Raw genomic sequence first — 17,870 nt, forward strand, 5'->3', positions numbered from 1 at the left:
GCTCCTCGCTACATTGGTCCTTATAGGATCATTCAAGTAATCAGTCCCGTGTGTTTTAAGCTACGGCTACCACCCACTCTACGTATTGCCAATGCCTTTCATATTTCCTTATTGAGACCACTCATCATTAATCGGTTCTCGGTTCCTGTCACATCTACCACTCCCCTTTCTCTCCAACAAACTGATGAATTCGAGATCAGCCATATTCTGGATTCCAAAAATTCTAGAGGAACAATCAAGTATTTAGTGGATTGGAAGGGGTACGGTCCCGAAGAGCGCTCCTGGGTACGGGCTGCAGACATCCGTGCTCCTCTTCTGCTGAAAAAATTTCATTCCAAATTTCCGAAGAAACCAGGTCCTAGGTGTTCGGTGCCCACCTCTAAAGGGGGAGGTACTGTCACACGCCGGACTCCCGCTGCCTCCCCGGGAGCCGGCGGGTGTACCCACTAACTACAGAGGCCATCCCCACCAAGACCCGCTATTTCTTTCACTTACCTGGTCCACGCTGCTGCAGCTCTCCAGCGCTGTCTCTCCCCTTCTTCCGTTCAGCGCTCAGTGGTTCTGCGCATGCGCAGAACCGTCTAACAGTTTTATGTGTTCCCACTGCCCTCTATTGGCTGTCCAATTGGAACTGCACTATATCTACTTCCTCTGACCAGAACTCAATGCTGGTTCTTTCAGTCAGTCCCTGACTTTAAGATTGGAAACAGCTCCTGTGTTTTTGCTATTCCCTCAAGCTTCCAAGCTACGTCTCTCCGGGGAACTCACCTCCAGGTGACTACGCTGCTAGCATTCCGGTAAAGCACTTCCAAGTGGCGACACTATCTTTTCCTGCTAACCAGCTCCCTAGTGACTACTTCGCTGAACATCCCAGCTATATTTCCTCTCTCTCGAGTGACAACGCTGCCAAACTTCCCGGCTAAACACCGCTATCAAGTGACAGCGCTACGTCTACCTGATTCTACGCTCCGTCTGCTGTGTTCGCTGAGAACTTCTCCAGGGGACCGCGACCTGCAAGTGGAAGCCGCAAAAGCCCATATTCCCTTGCGGGAATCTCTGGTGAACACCTTTCACTTGTTAGACTCCGCGCCCCTCGCTGAAGTAACGTCAATCTCGGCTGAACTATCAGGATCCAGTTGAAGTCTCTCTGGTAACGTGACACCAAGTTAATATTATTAATTAAATCAGAAACGCATATTTGCAGTTTTATATGACTAGCAATTAGCTTACATATGAGGGGAAGTCAAATATTGCAGTGCCCGGAAGTGCCGACATTTTGAAGTGCAGCTCAATATGCTTCATTTGCACAATGATGCAATCACAAAAAAACGTAATTAGTCGAGCGCACAATATTGAGCCTTACTGGGTCCTACAACCAATCAGAACTGTGCAGGGCAATAAAAGATACAAAGTATTCTCCACACACTCTGTCTCTCTCTCTAATTGGCTGTTCAGCATCCACGTGTCTCACTGCTCACATTGAGGTCAGATCTCTGCTCACCCAGAGGAATCATAACCCGGGTATAAAGACCTATTACTGTCTACAGTATCTAATATACATTTTTTTTGCAAGGGGAACGGGGGGTCGGTCCACTTTAGATATCCCAGGGTGATGATCTGCTGAGTGCTGTTACCTTTGCAGAGTGACTTCTTTAGCTAAGTCCAGCCGTGAGCAGTTAGTGGTGACATTACTTATGCTGCCTCTGTGTGGAGAGAGCGAGTATTACACATCTCAACATAGACAGCCATAATGTTATCTCTCTCTCTCTAGCTCTGTACAGTCAGTTCATGTTATTTACCCCCAGACTTCATGAAGGTCTCTGATTTTTTTTTTTATTCCTCTACTGAGCTGTCCTTAAAATGTCATAGGTCTTGTATGTTTGACATTCAGTTGTGCTTTAAATATTGGAGAGACCACAAATAATCTTTGTGTTTAGCAAGTAGGGGCTGGCTGTGCTGGAGGGGCAAGGGTGCATCACCCCCTGGACTACCGAATGGCAGTCCAGGGTACTTTGGGACTACCGAACTGGTCCCAAATTTCGGTAGTCCTGGGTCTCTGGGTTACCTTCATTTTATTCCTTTAAAATGTTCCTAATAGGCTGCTGGGTTGAGTCTTGCCCCCGTGCTAAATTTGCCAGCCCTCCCTTGACCACAACCCCTAACTCTCGTTACAATGACATTACATAACATTGGGACATACACACGGTAACTACTCACTGTGATTTGCAGTACAGTGTGGAATGCCAGGTCACACCATACCTGAAATAGCAAATCACACAAACTATTAATCCCTTGACTTTTAATTGTCAATAATAACCGCTGAGTTGCTACATTTACAGTCTGTTTAAGTTTATTATAAAGATTCTCTTTAACAATAGTTTTTTCAATGAAATTTTGGAATACAGAAATAAAAAGGTAATAGAAAGGGGGGTACACACATGGGAAACCAATAGGATGAGTTATACAATATTATTACAGAGTTTTTTTGCTATAACTTAACACAAAATATTTTCTTTTATTCACCTACAAAATAGTTTTCAGTATGCAAAAATGGGAGAAATCAAGTAAATAAAATAAAACAAGATAAAAAAGACAAAAACCTATAACATGACCCACTGGTGTTGCGTTGAGCGGTGGTAGCGAGTGACCGCAGTTGGGGGAAGGGGACAGTGGAGGATGGCGCAGGCAGTATCTGAAAAATGGCGTCAGCACAAATGCTCTGACTGCAGTGGCAAATGTTAGTGGATAGTGTCCATTGGAACCAATGCGTTACGTTTCCATATCTGTTAACGTGTGTTTACTAGAGGTAACAATACGCTGGTAGAAGCATTCATTTTGGCGTCACCGTGTAAGGGGCCTTAGATATTCAGCAGATAGAGTGAGAATAAATATATAGTAATTATCAGACGTGTAATCAGCCATAATTACGTCAACTCACCACAGGGAGCAAATCAGCATTAGAAACACAACATACTTGAGGAAGCAGCAGGACCTCTTCCCACAGCTCTTATCATCTGGAAGAGAAGAACATTGTATGAATTAGATTTCTACAACCTACTGATATTAAATCAAGGGATCTTCTTTTATTGCCCCTCTTCTATTTATTTGTTTCTCCTCTTAAAAAGGAAGGATAGGGATAGGGAACTGTGGAGATAATTGGGAAGTGTGTTCTCTTTTTCTTTCAGTCTCGGTGGCGACCAGTGCCCCCCCCCTCCCCCCCCCCCCCACACCATTATATTGTTATAAAATGTTTTAGTTTCTTGAGTATTCTGGATGACAATTGTATACTTACCTGTTGGTTTATTGTCAACCTCTGCCTACTTTATATATTTGCTATTCAAATATTTTTAGCTTCATTGACACATGCTCATGACATGTACTGTTCTCTGTTTTTGTCTCTCGCCCCGCAAATGTACTAATTGTTGACTCTTATCTGTACATGATTGCTATTTTTTCAAAATAAATAGTTATAAAAAAAACAAAAAACAAGCGCAACGGCTGGATTGTCAGATTTGTTGTAGCTTGTAACACTTGTTTGCCTTACATTAAAATGCCCGTTGGTATGTTAAAAAAATAAAAATAAAAAATAATCAAGGGATCTTATTCTTAATGCTCGGCAGCCTCCGTCACAGGGCAGACTGACGATTCATTATTTTTGTGTAATTATCTGGGCTTCTTTTAACAATTGGAGGGGAGAGAGGGGAGACCATACCAGTATCTTCTAGGGCCCGATAGAGTCTTAATCAAATTCTGGCCACTGTGCAATCCTACAGACCCAGTACAGCTACTGAGTGTTTCTTCCAGTGTACTAAACAAGAGAAGTGGTAATGTGCAGTTGTCAATACACGCAGTAAGAACAAACACTAGATGGCAGAGGCGTGTGGGTGTGTAATTCAGGGGAGGGCACAGGTGTGTGGGTGTGCAATTTAGGGCAGGGCCCAAGTGTGTGGGTGTGTAATTCAGGGGAGGACACAGGTGTGTGGGTGTGCAATTTAGGGCAGGGCCCAAGTGTGTGGGTGTGTAATTCAGGGGAGGACATAGGTGTGTGGGTGTGCAATTTAGGGGAGGGCACGGGTGTGTGGTTGTGCAATTCAGGGGAGGGCACAGGCATGGGAGTGTGCAATTCAGGTGAGGGCACAGGTGTGTGGGTGTGCAATTCAGGTGAGGGCACAGGCGGGGTGTGCAATTCAGGGGAGGGCACAGGTGTGTGGGTGTGCAATTTAGGGGAGGGCAGGGTGTGTGGGTGTGCAATTCAGTGGAGGGCACAGGCGTGGGGGTGTGCAAGTGAGGGGAGGGCACAGGCGTGGGGGTGTGCAAATGAGGTGAGGGCACAGGTATGTGTGTGTGCAATTCAGGGGAGAGCACCGGTTCGGGGAAGCGGTTCCACCAATACTTATTGCAGCAACATGCAGCACCACCTCCCTGGCCGAGAGCTACTGGTAGATAGAGATCTACTGTTTTTCCATCTCTGCATTAAGGGGTAGATTTACTAAAGCTTCTAAAAAGGAAAAGTGGAGGTGTTGCCCATAGCAACCAATCAGATTCCAGCCATCATATTCTAGAATGTACTAGATTAATGATCGCTAGAATCTGGTTGGTTGCTATGGGCAACACCTCCACTTCTCCTTTTTAGAGGCCTTAGCAAATCTAACTATCGGGTTTTTCCTTTAATAAAATTGCGGTTTTAAAAAAAAATGGCATATATATATATATATATATATATATATATATATATTTATTATTAGGGGTACCTCCCTGCAATGACTAGCTGGTATTGGTAGACTCAGGGGGTCTAATGATCCCACTATATTTGAGAATCTTCTCAGTAGCTCTGTTATATGAGACAAAACACATGAACGTAGTTTGGGTAAAACTCCCAGTGGTTAATATGTTGGAAATATTACATTTTAGCAGTTAATTCTAAACCGACGACATTAGAAATATTAAGAAAATGATTCTGTATTAAAACGAGACAATCTTTTTTAAACTGCATTTACCTGAGCATCCAGCATTTGTCTTTAGGAAGGCTGACAACCTTGGGAACATTTTGGCTCCCAGTATTTTGAACTATTAAAAAAGAAATTATAATAAAGTTAATAATTTAAATGACGGTGGGAATAAGAAGAGCTGTATTTCAGAAACACTGTCTGGATGTTATAAATGTGGGAAGATCAAATGCATCACAGTAGACACCTAGAAAACACAAATAGAATTTTCTACTACTGTAAATAAGAAAAAAATGCATTAAAAGCTTTATAAACTGTAATACAGAATGTGTTATATATGTTCTTTAATGCAGCTGTCAGCTTCAATTTGTAGGTAGAACTACAAGAAAGTTAAAGAGTAGATTTGTGGATCTTAAAAGCAATATTACAAAGAGTTTTAAGAATCATAGTGAGCGCAGACATTTTGAAAATTGTGCATAATTAAAATTCATCTTATATAAAGGTTGATGGAATAGGACAGATGACAGAGTTGGGGACCGCTATAGGCGGATTTGTAAACAAGAAACGTTCTGGATTCATGAGTTAGAAAGTCTTTCCCCTAATGGTTTAAAGGAAACTGTAGATTTGAATGGTATTATATGATGAATTTTTATATTATTTTTACATAGCTTATAAATTGTTTTTTTGCTTAATAATTTAAAATAACCTAATATATTGTTTATATTACTAGTTTATGTTAAGTTGCGCTTAATTTGTTTGATCAATATATACTTATTTAATTGAGTTTGTTAATAATTATAATAAACGTTAATAGCTATATGTGTGTTAATCTTTAGTATTAATCATAATCCATCCAATTCACATCTTATCATTTACTCTCTTAATATATTTTATTCATTTGTGCAATGATCCTTGGTTTTTGTGTGTGTGTATATATATATATATATATATATATATATATATATTGTTATTTGTACAACCTTTGTTTATTAATAGCAGCTATGTTTTACATGCTGGGTGTGAGGGGTTTGATGGGGTTAACAAAAGTCTGTAATTCTCCTTAGTCCTAATCCGTAGTCCGCCTATCAATCAGCCTAATTATACAGGTGTGTTGTTGTGTCTTTAATTTACAACCCTCTGAACAACTTGTACTTGTTTATAACAAAATGCTGTAGGAATATAGGGAAAGGAAATGGGAGAGGTCGCACCAATTGTCTAAGAATGAGAAATACCCTCTTATGGAAAGATTTAGATCGATTATATCTTTAAATATTATTCCCAGGCGAGGGGTGCATCAAAAGCCAAAAGTATCTAGTTTGAAAGGAAAGAAAAAGAGGGTGGTTCAAAAACTATGCCCTAATCACTCCACAAGGATAAAATATACCACAATGTTGATGAGTTCAAAAGATTTTAACAAAACTCAACCTTTATTGTGGTTTTCAAATATTTAATAAAAATTACAGCGAAATATAACCATAAAAATAAAAATGAAAAAAGAATGTGTATAAAAACTGATTACACCCAATAAGTCTCTATAACACTTGTTACTGGGGGCAAAGGTAATTATATAAGTGAGTATGGCCAATTAAACATTAGGGATGAGCGGGCTCGGATATCTGAAATCCGAGCCCACCCGAACCTTGCCGATCTGAGCCGGATCCGAGACAGATCCGGGTATTCCCGCCAATTGCAAAACTGAAAGCGAGGCTCCGAGTCATAATCCCGTTGTCGGATCTCGCGATACTCGGATTCTATAAATTCCCCGCTGGCCGCCGCCATCTTCACTCAGGCATTGATCAGGATAGAGGGAGGTTGTGTTAGGTGGTCCTCTGCCCTGCTATATTCTGTGCTGTGCTGTGCTGTGCTGTGCTGTGCTCAGTCCAGTGGTGCTGTGTCCTGTGCTCTGTCCTTCTGAGTTCAGTGGTGCTGCTGGGTCCTGTTCAGTCCAGTGGTGCTGTGTCCTGTGCTCTGTCCTTCTGAGTTCAGTGGTGCTGCTGGGTCCTGTGCTGTGTCCTGTTCAGTCCAGTGGTGCTGTGTTCTGTGCTCTGTCCTTCTAAGAGCATTGTTATTTCCCCATTATTCCCAAGTTATAAAAAAAATTAAAAAAAGTTATAAAAAAAAATAAATTATAAAAAAAAAAATAAAAAAAAAATATCCAAAAACAATCCTGCAGTATAAGTCCATTGGTACTGCAATATTACAAAGTTCACTGATTCTGCAGTATAAGTCCACCAGTGGTACTGCAATATTACAAAGTTCACTGATTCTGCAGTATAAGTCCAGTGGTACTGCAATATTACAAAGTTCACTGATTCTGCAGTATAAGTCCACCATTGGTACTGCAATATTACAAAGTTCACTGATTCTGCAGTATAAGTCCAGTGGTACTCTCCTGTGCCGCATATAATTTTTAAAGGCTTTGCCGAGTGTGTGTGGCTTAGGGGTACGCTCTCTTGTGCTACATATAATGGAAAACAAAAATTTGGAGGATAAAGCTGCGAGGAAAAAGCTCAGTTTTCCTAAAAGACCCGCTGGCGGGGATGCTGATAACATCTGGTCCGGACTGAAGGACCTGCCAATCATTGCAGACATGTCTACTGTTGCTGCATTGGATGCTGTCACAATAGAAAAAATGGTGGAGGATTATTTTGCTGACACCATCCAAATAGACATGTCAGACAGTCCATATTGTTACTGGCAGGAAAAAAAAGGCAGTTTGGAAGCCCCTGTACAAACTGGCTCTATTTTACCTGAGTTGTCCCCCCTCCAGTGTGTACTCGGAAAGAGTTTTTAGTGCAGCGGGGAACCTGGTCAGTGAGCGGCGAAGGAGGTTGCTTCCTCAGAACGTTGAAAAAATGATGTTCATAAAAATGAATTATCAATTCCTCAATCAAGTACAGCACTGCCCTCCAGATAGTACAGAGGGACCTGTGGTTGTGGAGTCCAGCAGGGACGAATTGATAATGTGTGAGGAGGAGGAAGTACACACTGTAGGGGGAGAGGAATCAGAGGTTGAGGATGAGGACGACATCTTGCCTCAGTAGAGCCTGTTTTGGACTAAAAACAATATTGTGAGGTGTGAGGTGTTCAGAATAGACTGGGAATTAGTGGAAATGATTGTTATTGAATGTTATTGAGGTTAATAATGGCGTAGGAGTGAAAATAAACCAAAAAAACTTGATTTTAACACTTTTTATGTTTTTTTCAAAATAAATCCGAATCCAAAACCTTTAAATCCGAACCAAAACCTTTAGTCAGGTGTTTTGCGAAACAAATCCAAACCCAAAACCTCAAGGAAATCCGAATCCAAAACACAAAACACGAGACACCAAAAGTGGCCGGTGCACATCCCTATTAAACATGGTGACTATATATATGTCTCACTGCATATATGTATTCCCCTCAATAATGTGCGATTGCAATCTAAGGATTTTATTTTATAATCCAACTATGTGGAAATATATGGCTAGATATAAATCTCCAACTTACAAGTGTTAACACATCCGTAACATATCATCACTTATGTATAATTGTAATTTGAGAACTCAATTCCGTGATTCAACTGTGTGAAAGTATATAGCGAAGAATAAATCTCTAGCTTGGCATGTCCGTATCATATTTTGTGTCTATTGTAATATATAAATTGACATCTATAGCAATTATAACAGATGTCAATTTATATATTACAATAGACACAACAACCACAGTAACAGGACAGATAATGAAGTGAGTAGAGAGGTTAGTTTGTGAGCGCCCCAGCTGCCCTGATATAATCCTGCTCTGACAACAATAAGATGCAGTCAGTATTTTCACTCATGTGTTTGTCTACTTATTGCAACAGTCCTGGATATAGTTATTGGGGATCTTTACGCTGCACCTGTCACCTACATACATTGGAGGAGGACATTTTTGGACTGAAGCGTTCTTTCATGAGCTCTCTGTCAGTCCACAAAGCCGCTCAGTGATGTCACTGCTTCTTATGGAATAGAAGAATGTTTTCTCAAAAATGTATGGCTTCATTGTGTATAGGGGATGGGTGGACTGTAGCTTACACTGTGTACTTCTCAGGCTAGTGAGTAACAGGATGTTATATATTATGCCTTTATAGATAGATTATGAGAGAGAGAGATATATTAGCAGGGCCTGACTAAGGGTTCCAACCACCCTAAGCTAACACACGGTTGCTGCCCTCGCCCGAAGCCAAAAATAATAGTAACTTTGCACCTGGGCAAAACCATGTTGCAATGGAGGGGGAGGTAAATTTAAAATGTGGGGAGATATTTATAGTTGGGGTAGAGCATGTCCTAAATCAACTTTTCAGTGTAAAAATAAAACGATCAAGTATTTGTGTGCTACATGAAAAAACAGCCAGTATTTAACTTATGTACAAAATAATAAACTAATTTGCACCCCTTGTATTGTAACATGGTTTTGTCCAGATGAAAACGAACTAATTTGTTTGACTTACTTTCCTAACACATTTAGGGGGGTATTCAATTGTTAGCGAGTTCGGCTAAATACTCGCGCTCAAAAAATATTACTGGTAATACGGTAATATGCGCATAAATACCGTTAATACGGTAATTTACTCGCTGGATTTCAGCTTGCAGCTTAGGGAGCTGCGAGCTGAAATCCAACGACATATTACCGTATTAACGGTAATATTTTTAGAGCGCGAGTATTTAGCGGAACTTGAATACCCCCCTAAATGTCATTACAGTAAAATTCAACATTCATAGACAATAAAATATATGAAAATTATTTATAGTCATATACCCTTGACAGCCAGTTAATTAAGCCCCCCCTTAGCCAATTACTAATAATGATGCCCCCGCAGCCTCCTCTTGACATTATCTTACCTTGTGGACTATCAGACTGGTCCTCGTCTATCCCGAGCGATGCTACGGTGCTTCTTCCTTCTTGCAGTGCGGGCGTGGTCTGTCTGCTTAGTGTGGTCTCGTGAGACGTTACAATCTCACGTGACCACACTAAACAGCGCACCGCGCCAGCACTGACGGCAGCTAACAGCTTCTGATTTGCTGTCAGCTGCCGTCTCTCTGGAGGACTGGGGAATGCCTCTAATGAGCTAGTGTGTGATGGCTGACTTGGGGCCGTCCCCCTGAGACCAGGGGTGGCCCCGATAAGTGAGCCAGACAGTAGGTTTGGAGAGGAAAAAACGTATGACAATGGAAAAAAAAAATTTCTGTGTGCGGACACTGCGCCCCCCCAGACACCCCCCCTGCCCCTTCCCTGGCACAGTGCCCCGAGCTGCAGCCTGATCAGCCTAATGGTTAATCAGGCCCTGGAGATGAGAGAGAAGGAGAGATAGATATGAGAAAGAGAGAGAGAGATGAGATGTGAGAGAGAGACAGATGTGAGAAAGATATGAGAGAGCTGAGATATGGGAGAGGGATGAGATATGAGAGAGAGCTGAGATATGAGAGAGAGCTGAGATATGGGAGAGAGACATGAGATATGGGAGAGAGAGATGAGATATGAGAGAGAGACAGGAGAGAGAGAGAGAGATGAGATGTGAGAGAGAGACAGATGTGAGAAAGATATGAGAGAGCTGAGATATGGGAGAGGGATGAGATATGAGAGAGAGCTGAGATATGGGAGAGAGACATGAGATATGGGAGAGAGAGATGAGATATGGGAGAGAGAGATAAGATATGAGAGAGAGAGAGAGAGAGAGATGAGAAAGACATGAGAAAGAGATGTGAGAGAGAGACATGATAGATAGATATGACAGAGATATGAGGGAGAGAGGTGAGATATGAGAGAGGGAGACATGAGAGAGAGAGAGATGTGAAAGAGAGAGATGAGATATGAGAGAGAGAGAAAAAAAAATGAGAGAGAAAAATATATACATGAGAGAGAGGGATCAGAGAGAAAGAGAGAGATGTGTGAGAGATAGATTTATGAAAGAGAGAGAGATGCGAGACAGAAATAAGAGAGAGATATGCAATATATAGAAGATATACATATATATTTTTAACAAAATGCCTAAGTGCATTCCTAATATAAGAACAATACTCAGAATAAAATCAACATTATTGGTCATCTCCAATATCCATAAACAAACATTTGCTTCCATGTCAGAGATCGCCATTAAAATCTCTATTACGACAAACTCGGGAATTAAACATCAAATAACTGTTGACCACGAAAACCTAACTCTGCAGAGATCTCCGTTTGTTAGTGAATGTTGAACACTCCAGTATAATCCGACAAGTACATGATGTCTGCGATCTGTTATCGGCTGCAAATACCACAAGACAATAATTCCCATTGACCAGATCACCATTCTGCCGGGTATCACAGCTTTGTCCCAGGATGTGTCTTGACCATAATATCGTTAACAGGTCTTAGTATCCGGGGTACTCACCTATTAGCAGGGTTTGCAGTCAGCTGTCAGCCTCCGCTGGGTGCAGCTGCTACAGAGCAGATGTTGTCCTGCTCTGCTCTCCTTCCCGGGGCGCAGGTAACTGCACACCTGGGAATGGGATCAGGTGACTGTACATCTATGAGAGGCAGAGAAAGGTGCGTTCTATGGGCAACAATAACAGGTCAACTCCTCCTGTGTCCTATTCACACAATACTTCTTGTCCTGATGACAGGGTTTCGATTCTGGCAGTCAATTAATTCCAAAATTATTCTTGTACAGGCAAAAAAAAAAATTTTACCTTTGAAAAACATGTTGTAGGTAGATGATCCGATTTAAACTGTTTTTATTTTCCGTTTTAGACTGTTTTTATTGCATTATATATTGATTATATAACTAGGTATTTGCATAAATATAATATTTATAATATATATTTATTATTTCTTTTTTTTAAGTAATTTTTATCAGGGTTTTTTCAAAACAAAACAATAAGATTGAAACACACCAAGAGAATGTATGAACATACAGTATACATATGAAATTCCAAAATGTTTACACACAAATAATATATATTTAATAATACAATACATATAACTTTCCATTATCTTAAATAATTTATGACACATATTAGAGGTATATAACATATAACGAAGTGGATTGAGCAGCTAGAGGGAACAAAAAGGGGGAGGGGGGCTCTAATTCAGCTAAAAGACAGTGATTATTAACTCGTATCCCTAGAGAGATACAGATGAGCTATGAAGAAAGGATATAGAAACCGTATAGTTCTAGTATTCAGTTATCGTTATCAATTACAAACATATAATCTTTGTAACAATATTAATCTCTGAGTCCAGGAAACCCAAATAGTACCTTGGGGCATGGTCTGAATTTAAAGAAAGCACTTTTTTATTTTTAAATATTATTATCATCATTAATTTATAAATTGGCAACATATTACTCAGCGCTGTACATTCAGGGTACAATCTAAGAGGTGATGGGAGGCTGAGGCTACTGGCAGAATGTGCTGGGGGGGGGGGGGGGGCTGGGTGGGCTTACCATAATTAGGACTTTACTATCCACAGCATTCAGATACTTCTTTATATTCATTTGTTATCGTATGTGTGTTTTCATCTTTGTTTATTATTAAACTAATTTGTACATATTACACCATGGTGTTCTGTTATTCTTACCCTGAGCTCCATAAGTAAAATATGAAGAGTGTAACATCATATCCAGAGTAGCTTTTGTCCCATTTTAACTTGGTAGAGTACACATAAACAACGGTACATGGCTGATTTATTACACACCCGCGGGCCATCTGCGGTTTCTGTGTTACTTTGCTTATTTGGTGGCTACAACTTGCTAAGATTCCATAAGAATCTTAGCATTCCAGGATCACGTTCCAGGATCTCTGGAACGTGACCACAGAAAAGCTTTGCTCTATGTACTCTCTGATACTAGTAGTTTGTACCTTTGGTTATAATAAATATTTATCACTTACTACACTGTCATGTGCATGTGTTATATATATATATATATATATATATATATATATGTATGTATATATATCTCCAGCCATCAAACCTTTGCAGATCTAAGGACTCTGGACTCAGACTGTGAGAACCAACTGTACACGAGAGGAAACCAGTGGATTGGTGCAGAGGCAAGACGCGGCAAGTAGTTGCAATATATATATATATATATATATATATATATATATATATATGTACTACACACACATACATACAGTGCTCGAAATGGGGCAGTATGTGCCGGTACAGAGGGTGACACCTGTAATGAAGATAGCGGCACTTAGACTAGTTACACACTGGAGCTTTTTCATCCATATCAGCCAACATACGAAGACGGGTTAGTGTGTATAGTGACACGATGGTCGAAACTTGTCCCAAAGTGTCGATCGTCGGCTCATTTGGTTGGTCGTACTGGTTAATATATTCCGACCAACCACCGACCGATCATGTAGTGTGTATGCACTCATGTCCATGACCGCCAAAGAGTTTACAGAGTTGTGTTCTTTTCAGCCGATGCCAGCGATAAATGTCCAGGTGAATAAATGTAGAGAGTGCTGTAGAAGGAATCAGGACCACCGAGAGGGGAAGGTCGGTACTAATTACCCATGCCTGGGCATGCCTGGACCATTTCCAGCTCCCCCACCAACGAAGGTGGGGGAGCTGGAAACTTGTTTAGTAATATTTTTCACCAGTTGTCTTAACCCATACGCGTTAAACATCCCTTCTATAGGAAAGGTCTTTTTGTTTGCTTCTTTGTCTTCCTCTATTCCTACACATACTTACATCCTCTGTGACCATATTTATGAAACATTATCAAGATAGGTGGTTCCGCAGGGAGTTCTACCACACTAGTGACGTCCTGCCCTATTCCTCAACTACCTTTATATAGTGTAATAAAACATTGATGCCGACATACCCGCAGGCATATTTCTACCATACTAAAGCTGGATCTGTCCCATTATTAAACCCTATCTTAATATAATATGGCGCTCTTTAAAACCCAGCAGTTTTCTTACTAAATTTACGGAACCTCTAGGTCTCATCAGACTGTAGAATCTTAGCGATAATTCACAATTTACACTCAATCTCCATATCTAATCCCAGTAGGATTAGTTTATGATTTACTCTGATGAATATAAGTAATCACACAGTCTTCCATACTAGTTTAGACTACGTCCGATCCAGTGCGAGCAGCTCCTTGATGCGCTGACCACCTTTACCTGTGATGAAATCTGAAAGCAGAAATGCAGTTATTCTACTTTGCACATTCAAGGTACTGAAACAGCGCCTGGCGGACCCTTACGGACGCTCACACGCTTTAGGAAACGTTTGTGGGAACCTCATTCAGTGGGGTGTGGCAGGAGGTTCTGTCTGTGGTTTGGGTTAATTCAAATTCCAGACATATAGTCTAAGTCTTGGTCACTTCCCCTTAAAAACTCACATAGATCAGGCAAGGTCCTATCCCCTCGCTCTCAGACAACTAAATATAGTACACACCTATTAACAGGAACAATCGAATAACAACAGCAAAAAGAACATAAAAACTACAACAGTTGCACAAGTTATCTACTAACCGAGTTATAACCGGTTTACATTAGGCTCAAGATTTCTTCACTACAGTCATCAAATTCTCTCTTTCTCTGGACCAGCTTAAGAGAATAGGGAAAAATGCGTTCCTTCTGGCTGGTAGATTTTTCTCTAATGGGGACCAAAGCGAAAGTTCAGGTGAAATGTAGATTATTGAAATTCCAGACCAAAAGCTTCAAAATGTTAAAGCTTTTTTTTCAGATGGCAGTATGAGTTTATTATCTAGCATGAAGATTATTATTTATTATCACCATTTATTTATATAGCGCCACTAATTCCGCAGCGCTGTACAGAGAACTCACTCACATCGGTCCCTGCCCCATTGGGGCTTACAGTCTAAATTCCCTAACACACACACACACATACAGAGAGACACACAGACTAGGGCCAATTTGTTAGCAGCCAATTAACCTACCAGTATGTTTTTTTTGGAGTGTGGGAGGAAACTGGAGCACCCGGCAGAAACCCACGTAAACACAGGGAGAACATACAAACTCCACACAGAAACGGCCATGGTCGGGAATTGAACTCATGACCCCAGCGCTGTGAGGCAGAAGTGCTAACCACTGAGCCACCGTGTTGGTTTTTTTTGCTTGATGCATGCAAAGCAGCCTTTATTGAATAATGAAGAATGGTTTAATCATTACAGCATATCTGATGGATGATTGGCAATAAGAAATAATTTCTACATAACGAGTACATAATACACATTTATGTTTTTATTTAAGCAACTGATGTGTCTTTAATGCTCTGATTACGGATGCGTATTGGAACATACTTCTTCTCTTTAGATAACATTATTAATTCTCATTTTTCATCCTTGACAAGACTTTCTTTCTACAGCACTAAGCAGCTAACGTCTTTTTTTAAATATGTAAAGTTATATACACTAATTGTACATTTGATTTTATAAGAAGTAAATGCTTTCTTTGACCAGGCTTTTTCCCACGGTGCTCTCAGTATGTTTGTTGGAACATTTATTTTAATGTGGAAAGAAATGGGTGCTTTACAATGACTTTAACCCTACAAATTAATATTTGGCTGACCAAGGGCAGCCATGTTAAGTTGGGTGTCGCTGTGTATAATAAAAGCAAACAACGTTTTGTGATAATATTATAACAATATAATATGTTAATGCTTTTCTGTAACTTGTTTAGAAGTCATTATATAAAACTGAAATGGTGAATCTGGTAAAGTGGTGTCATGAAATGCCTTAATATATATTGCTGCTTATAGGGCTACTGATATACTGTTTTAATTCACTAGATTGGGGTGTGCAATAGACTTTCACATGAATATGGCAAAGTGCAGTAAGCAAATTCTGAATTATTTTCTCACTAAACAAAGCTGTCCTGCTGGTCCAGAAAAAAGGCAAGTTTAGTGCATTTTTTCCCTCTGCTACAAGAGCATAAATATTTTTTATATATCTCTCTGCCTGCTCTGTTACCTAATTAGTGTCACTACCCAAAACCTTCACGGCTACTTTTCATTGTACGTAAACACACTTCACTTTAAATATGTTTGTACATAAACACACTTCACTTTAAATATGTTTTCAGATCTTCTTTCTCTCTTCTCTTTTTTTTTTTCAAAAATATTATTATTGTGGCAAGAAAAATATTACATCAGAAAACCCGATAGGCAGAAAATACGGATAAATCGGCATGACTATAAACAGCGAAACGTATTTAAGCAGCCACAATTTTGAGGACAATATTCTTAAAGTTCAGTTGATTAATTAAGGACGTTGAAACAAAAAGAATTACATCAAAAGTTTTTATTTCTGAAAATATGATGTTTTAATAGAAAAAAAATATCCCCCCATAAAATAAAGACTTGTTAAGGCATAAACACTTATAAAGTCTTGTGAAGTAAAAGTGAAGTCTTTATTCTTTTCAAATCAGAGGTGGACACGTATCAAGGAGAGAGTAAAAGCTTTTATACATTTTAACAACATCTGTTACACAATGTAATGATCTTTTTACTCTTGTTTGTAGTTTCCCAATATGCATTTAAATACATATCCGCAAACATGTTTGATTACAGCACTAAAAACCTGAGTTATCAATCTTATATGGTACTAAAATCTTAACGATGGATGATAAAAGTTAAAAAAAATCTCAATGTCTCACAGATCACCAGATGAGTTAACGGATATAATATTTAATAACAGATGCAGATATAAATTGATAAACAGTTAATAAAACATATTGAACTCTACACCGCCAACACTTCAGATGGTTTGTGGCCGTATTTGGCACACTTACCAGATGGAACACATTGCTAGCGTGCTGAAGGGCTCCTCCGTCTCCTTCTACAAGGTCTGGTCCTCATGGGCTTTGTACCATAATCAAACTCCACTCCAGTTTTAGTGATATCCGTATATGGAATGGTATTTCTAAGCAAGTATATTCCTCTTTCATTTGATGCGTGAATCCTTAATTTCCCACCCCTCCCTACATGTCCCCCTCCCACCCATCGCACCCCCCCCCCCTCTATACCCCACAATTCTAAGATATTAAAAACAACATCTTTACAATACTAGATGAATATACAATTGTTTTCCAAATACAAAAAGTTATGAGAGTGCTCCTGCGTTTTGCTGTATGTAAACACGTGTTATCTATTTTTTATTAACCTCTCGATATTCTGTAATGCCCTCTTTTTACTGAAAAAAAGATGTTTCTAATAAAAAGTTTAAAAAAAATAAATACAAACATATTATAATTTTCAGTAGAAAAAAGACTCTGTAATGACAGAAAATAAACTTCAATGCTAATACTAATATATATATAGAGTTTATGAGTTCAGCTATACACAAATCGGAATGTTAGCTGGTTAATTCATATAAACATACTGAGGTTCCAAGAAACCTTTTAAATAGAAACTAGTACGCTTAGATAAGCAGTTAATATATGTGGTCTCAAACTGGTGGTATGACCCTAATATTAGTGACTGCAATCATTTGCTTTAGACAATACGCAGCTTCCTGATAGAATAGTTCAATGATCATTCCATAAAGCAACACAAGGGGCTAGATTTACTAAGCTGCGGGTTTAAAAAAGTGGGGATGTTGCCTATAGCAACCAATCAGATTCTAGCTGTCATTTTGTAGAAGGTACTAAATAAATGAAAGCTAGAATCTTATTGGTTGCTATAGGCAACATCCCCACTTTTTCAAACCCGCAGCTTAGTAAATCTAGCCCAAGGGGATAAATGTATCAAGCTGAGAGTTTTCCGGCGAGTTTGAAAAGCCAATCAGATTCCAGCTATCATTTATTTAGTACATTCTACAAAATGACAGCAATCAATTCCAGACTGAAACTCCAACTCCAACCTATAAATTGATTGAGCAATTTGTTTGAGAGGCATATTGGTATCAGTAGCTGATGGGGGAGTGCTGCTGCTATATTGCCATTT

At 39.6% G+C, this 17,870-nt stretch overlaps 1 protein-coding gene across 4 annotated transcripts in view; it reads right to left on the bottom strand.

The window, feature by feature from the left end:
- The window catches only part of LOC142101319 (histo-blood group ABO system transferase-like), a 37,169-nt gene extending 20,330 nt beyond the window's left edge, over nt 1–16,839 (bottom strand). Inside the window, exons 1-5 of one of the 4 annotated variants that reach the window (XM_075185705.1) lie at nt 16,718–16,839; nt 4,998–5,067; nt 2,939–3,014; nt 2,218–2,259; nt 1,635–1,703 (exon numbers count right to left, since the gene is read on the bottom strand). In XM_075185705.1, coding sequence (XP_075041806.1) covers nt 1,635–1,703; nt 2,218–2,259; nt 2,939–3,014; nt 4,998–5,046 — 236 coding nt within the window. In that variant the 5' untranslated portion in view covers nt 5,047–5,067; nt 16,718–16,839. Of the gene's footprint in view, nt 1–1,634; nt 1,704–2,217; nt 2,260–2,938; nt 3,015–4,997; nt 5,068–9,805; nt 10,135–11,124; nt 11,607–16,717 lie in introns of those variants that run through there. The other 3 variants (XM_075185703.1, XM_075185706.1, XM_075185704.1) reach the window with 3 other exon arrangements.
- Nucleotides 16,840–17,870: the final 1,031 nt, after the last annotated feature.

The sequence above is a fragment of the Mixophyes fleayi genome, chromosome 9 (assembly GCF_038048845.1).
Source record: "Mixophyes fleayi isolate aMixFle1 chromosome 9, aMixFle1.hap1, whole genome shotgun sequence".
NCBI classification, from domain to species: Eukaryota; Metazoa; Chordata; class Amphibia; order Anura; family Limnodynastidae; genus Mixophyes; species Mixophyes fleayi.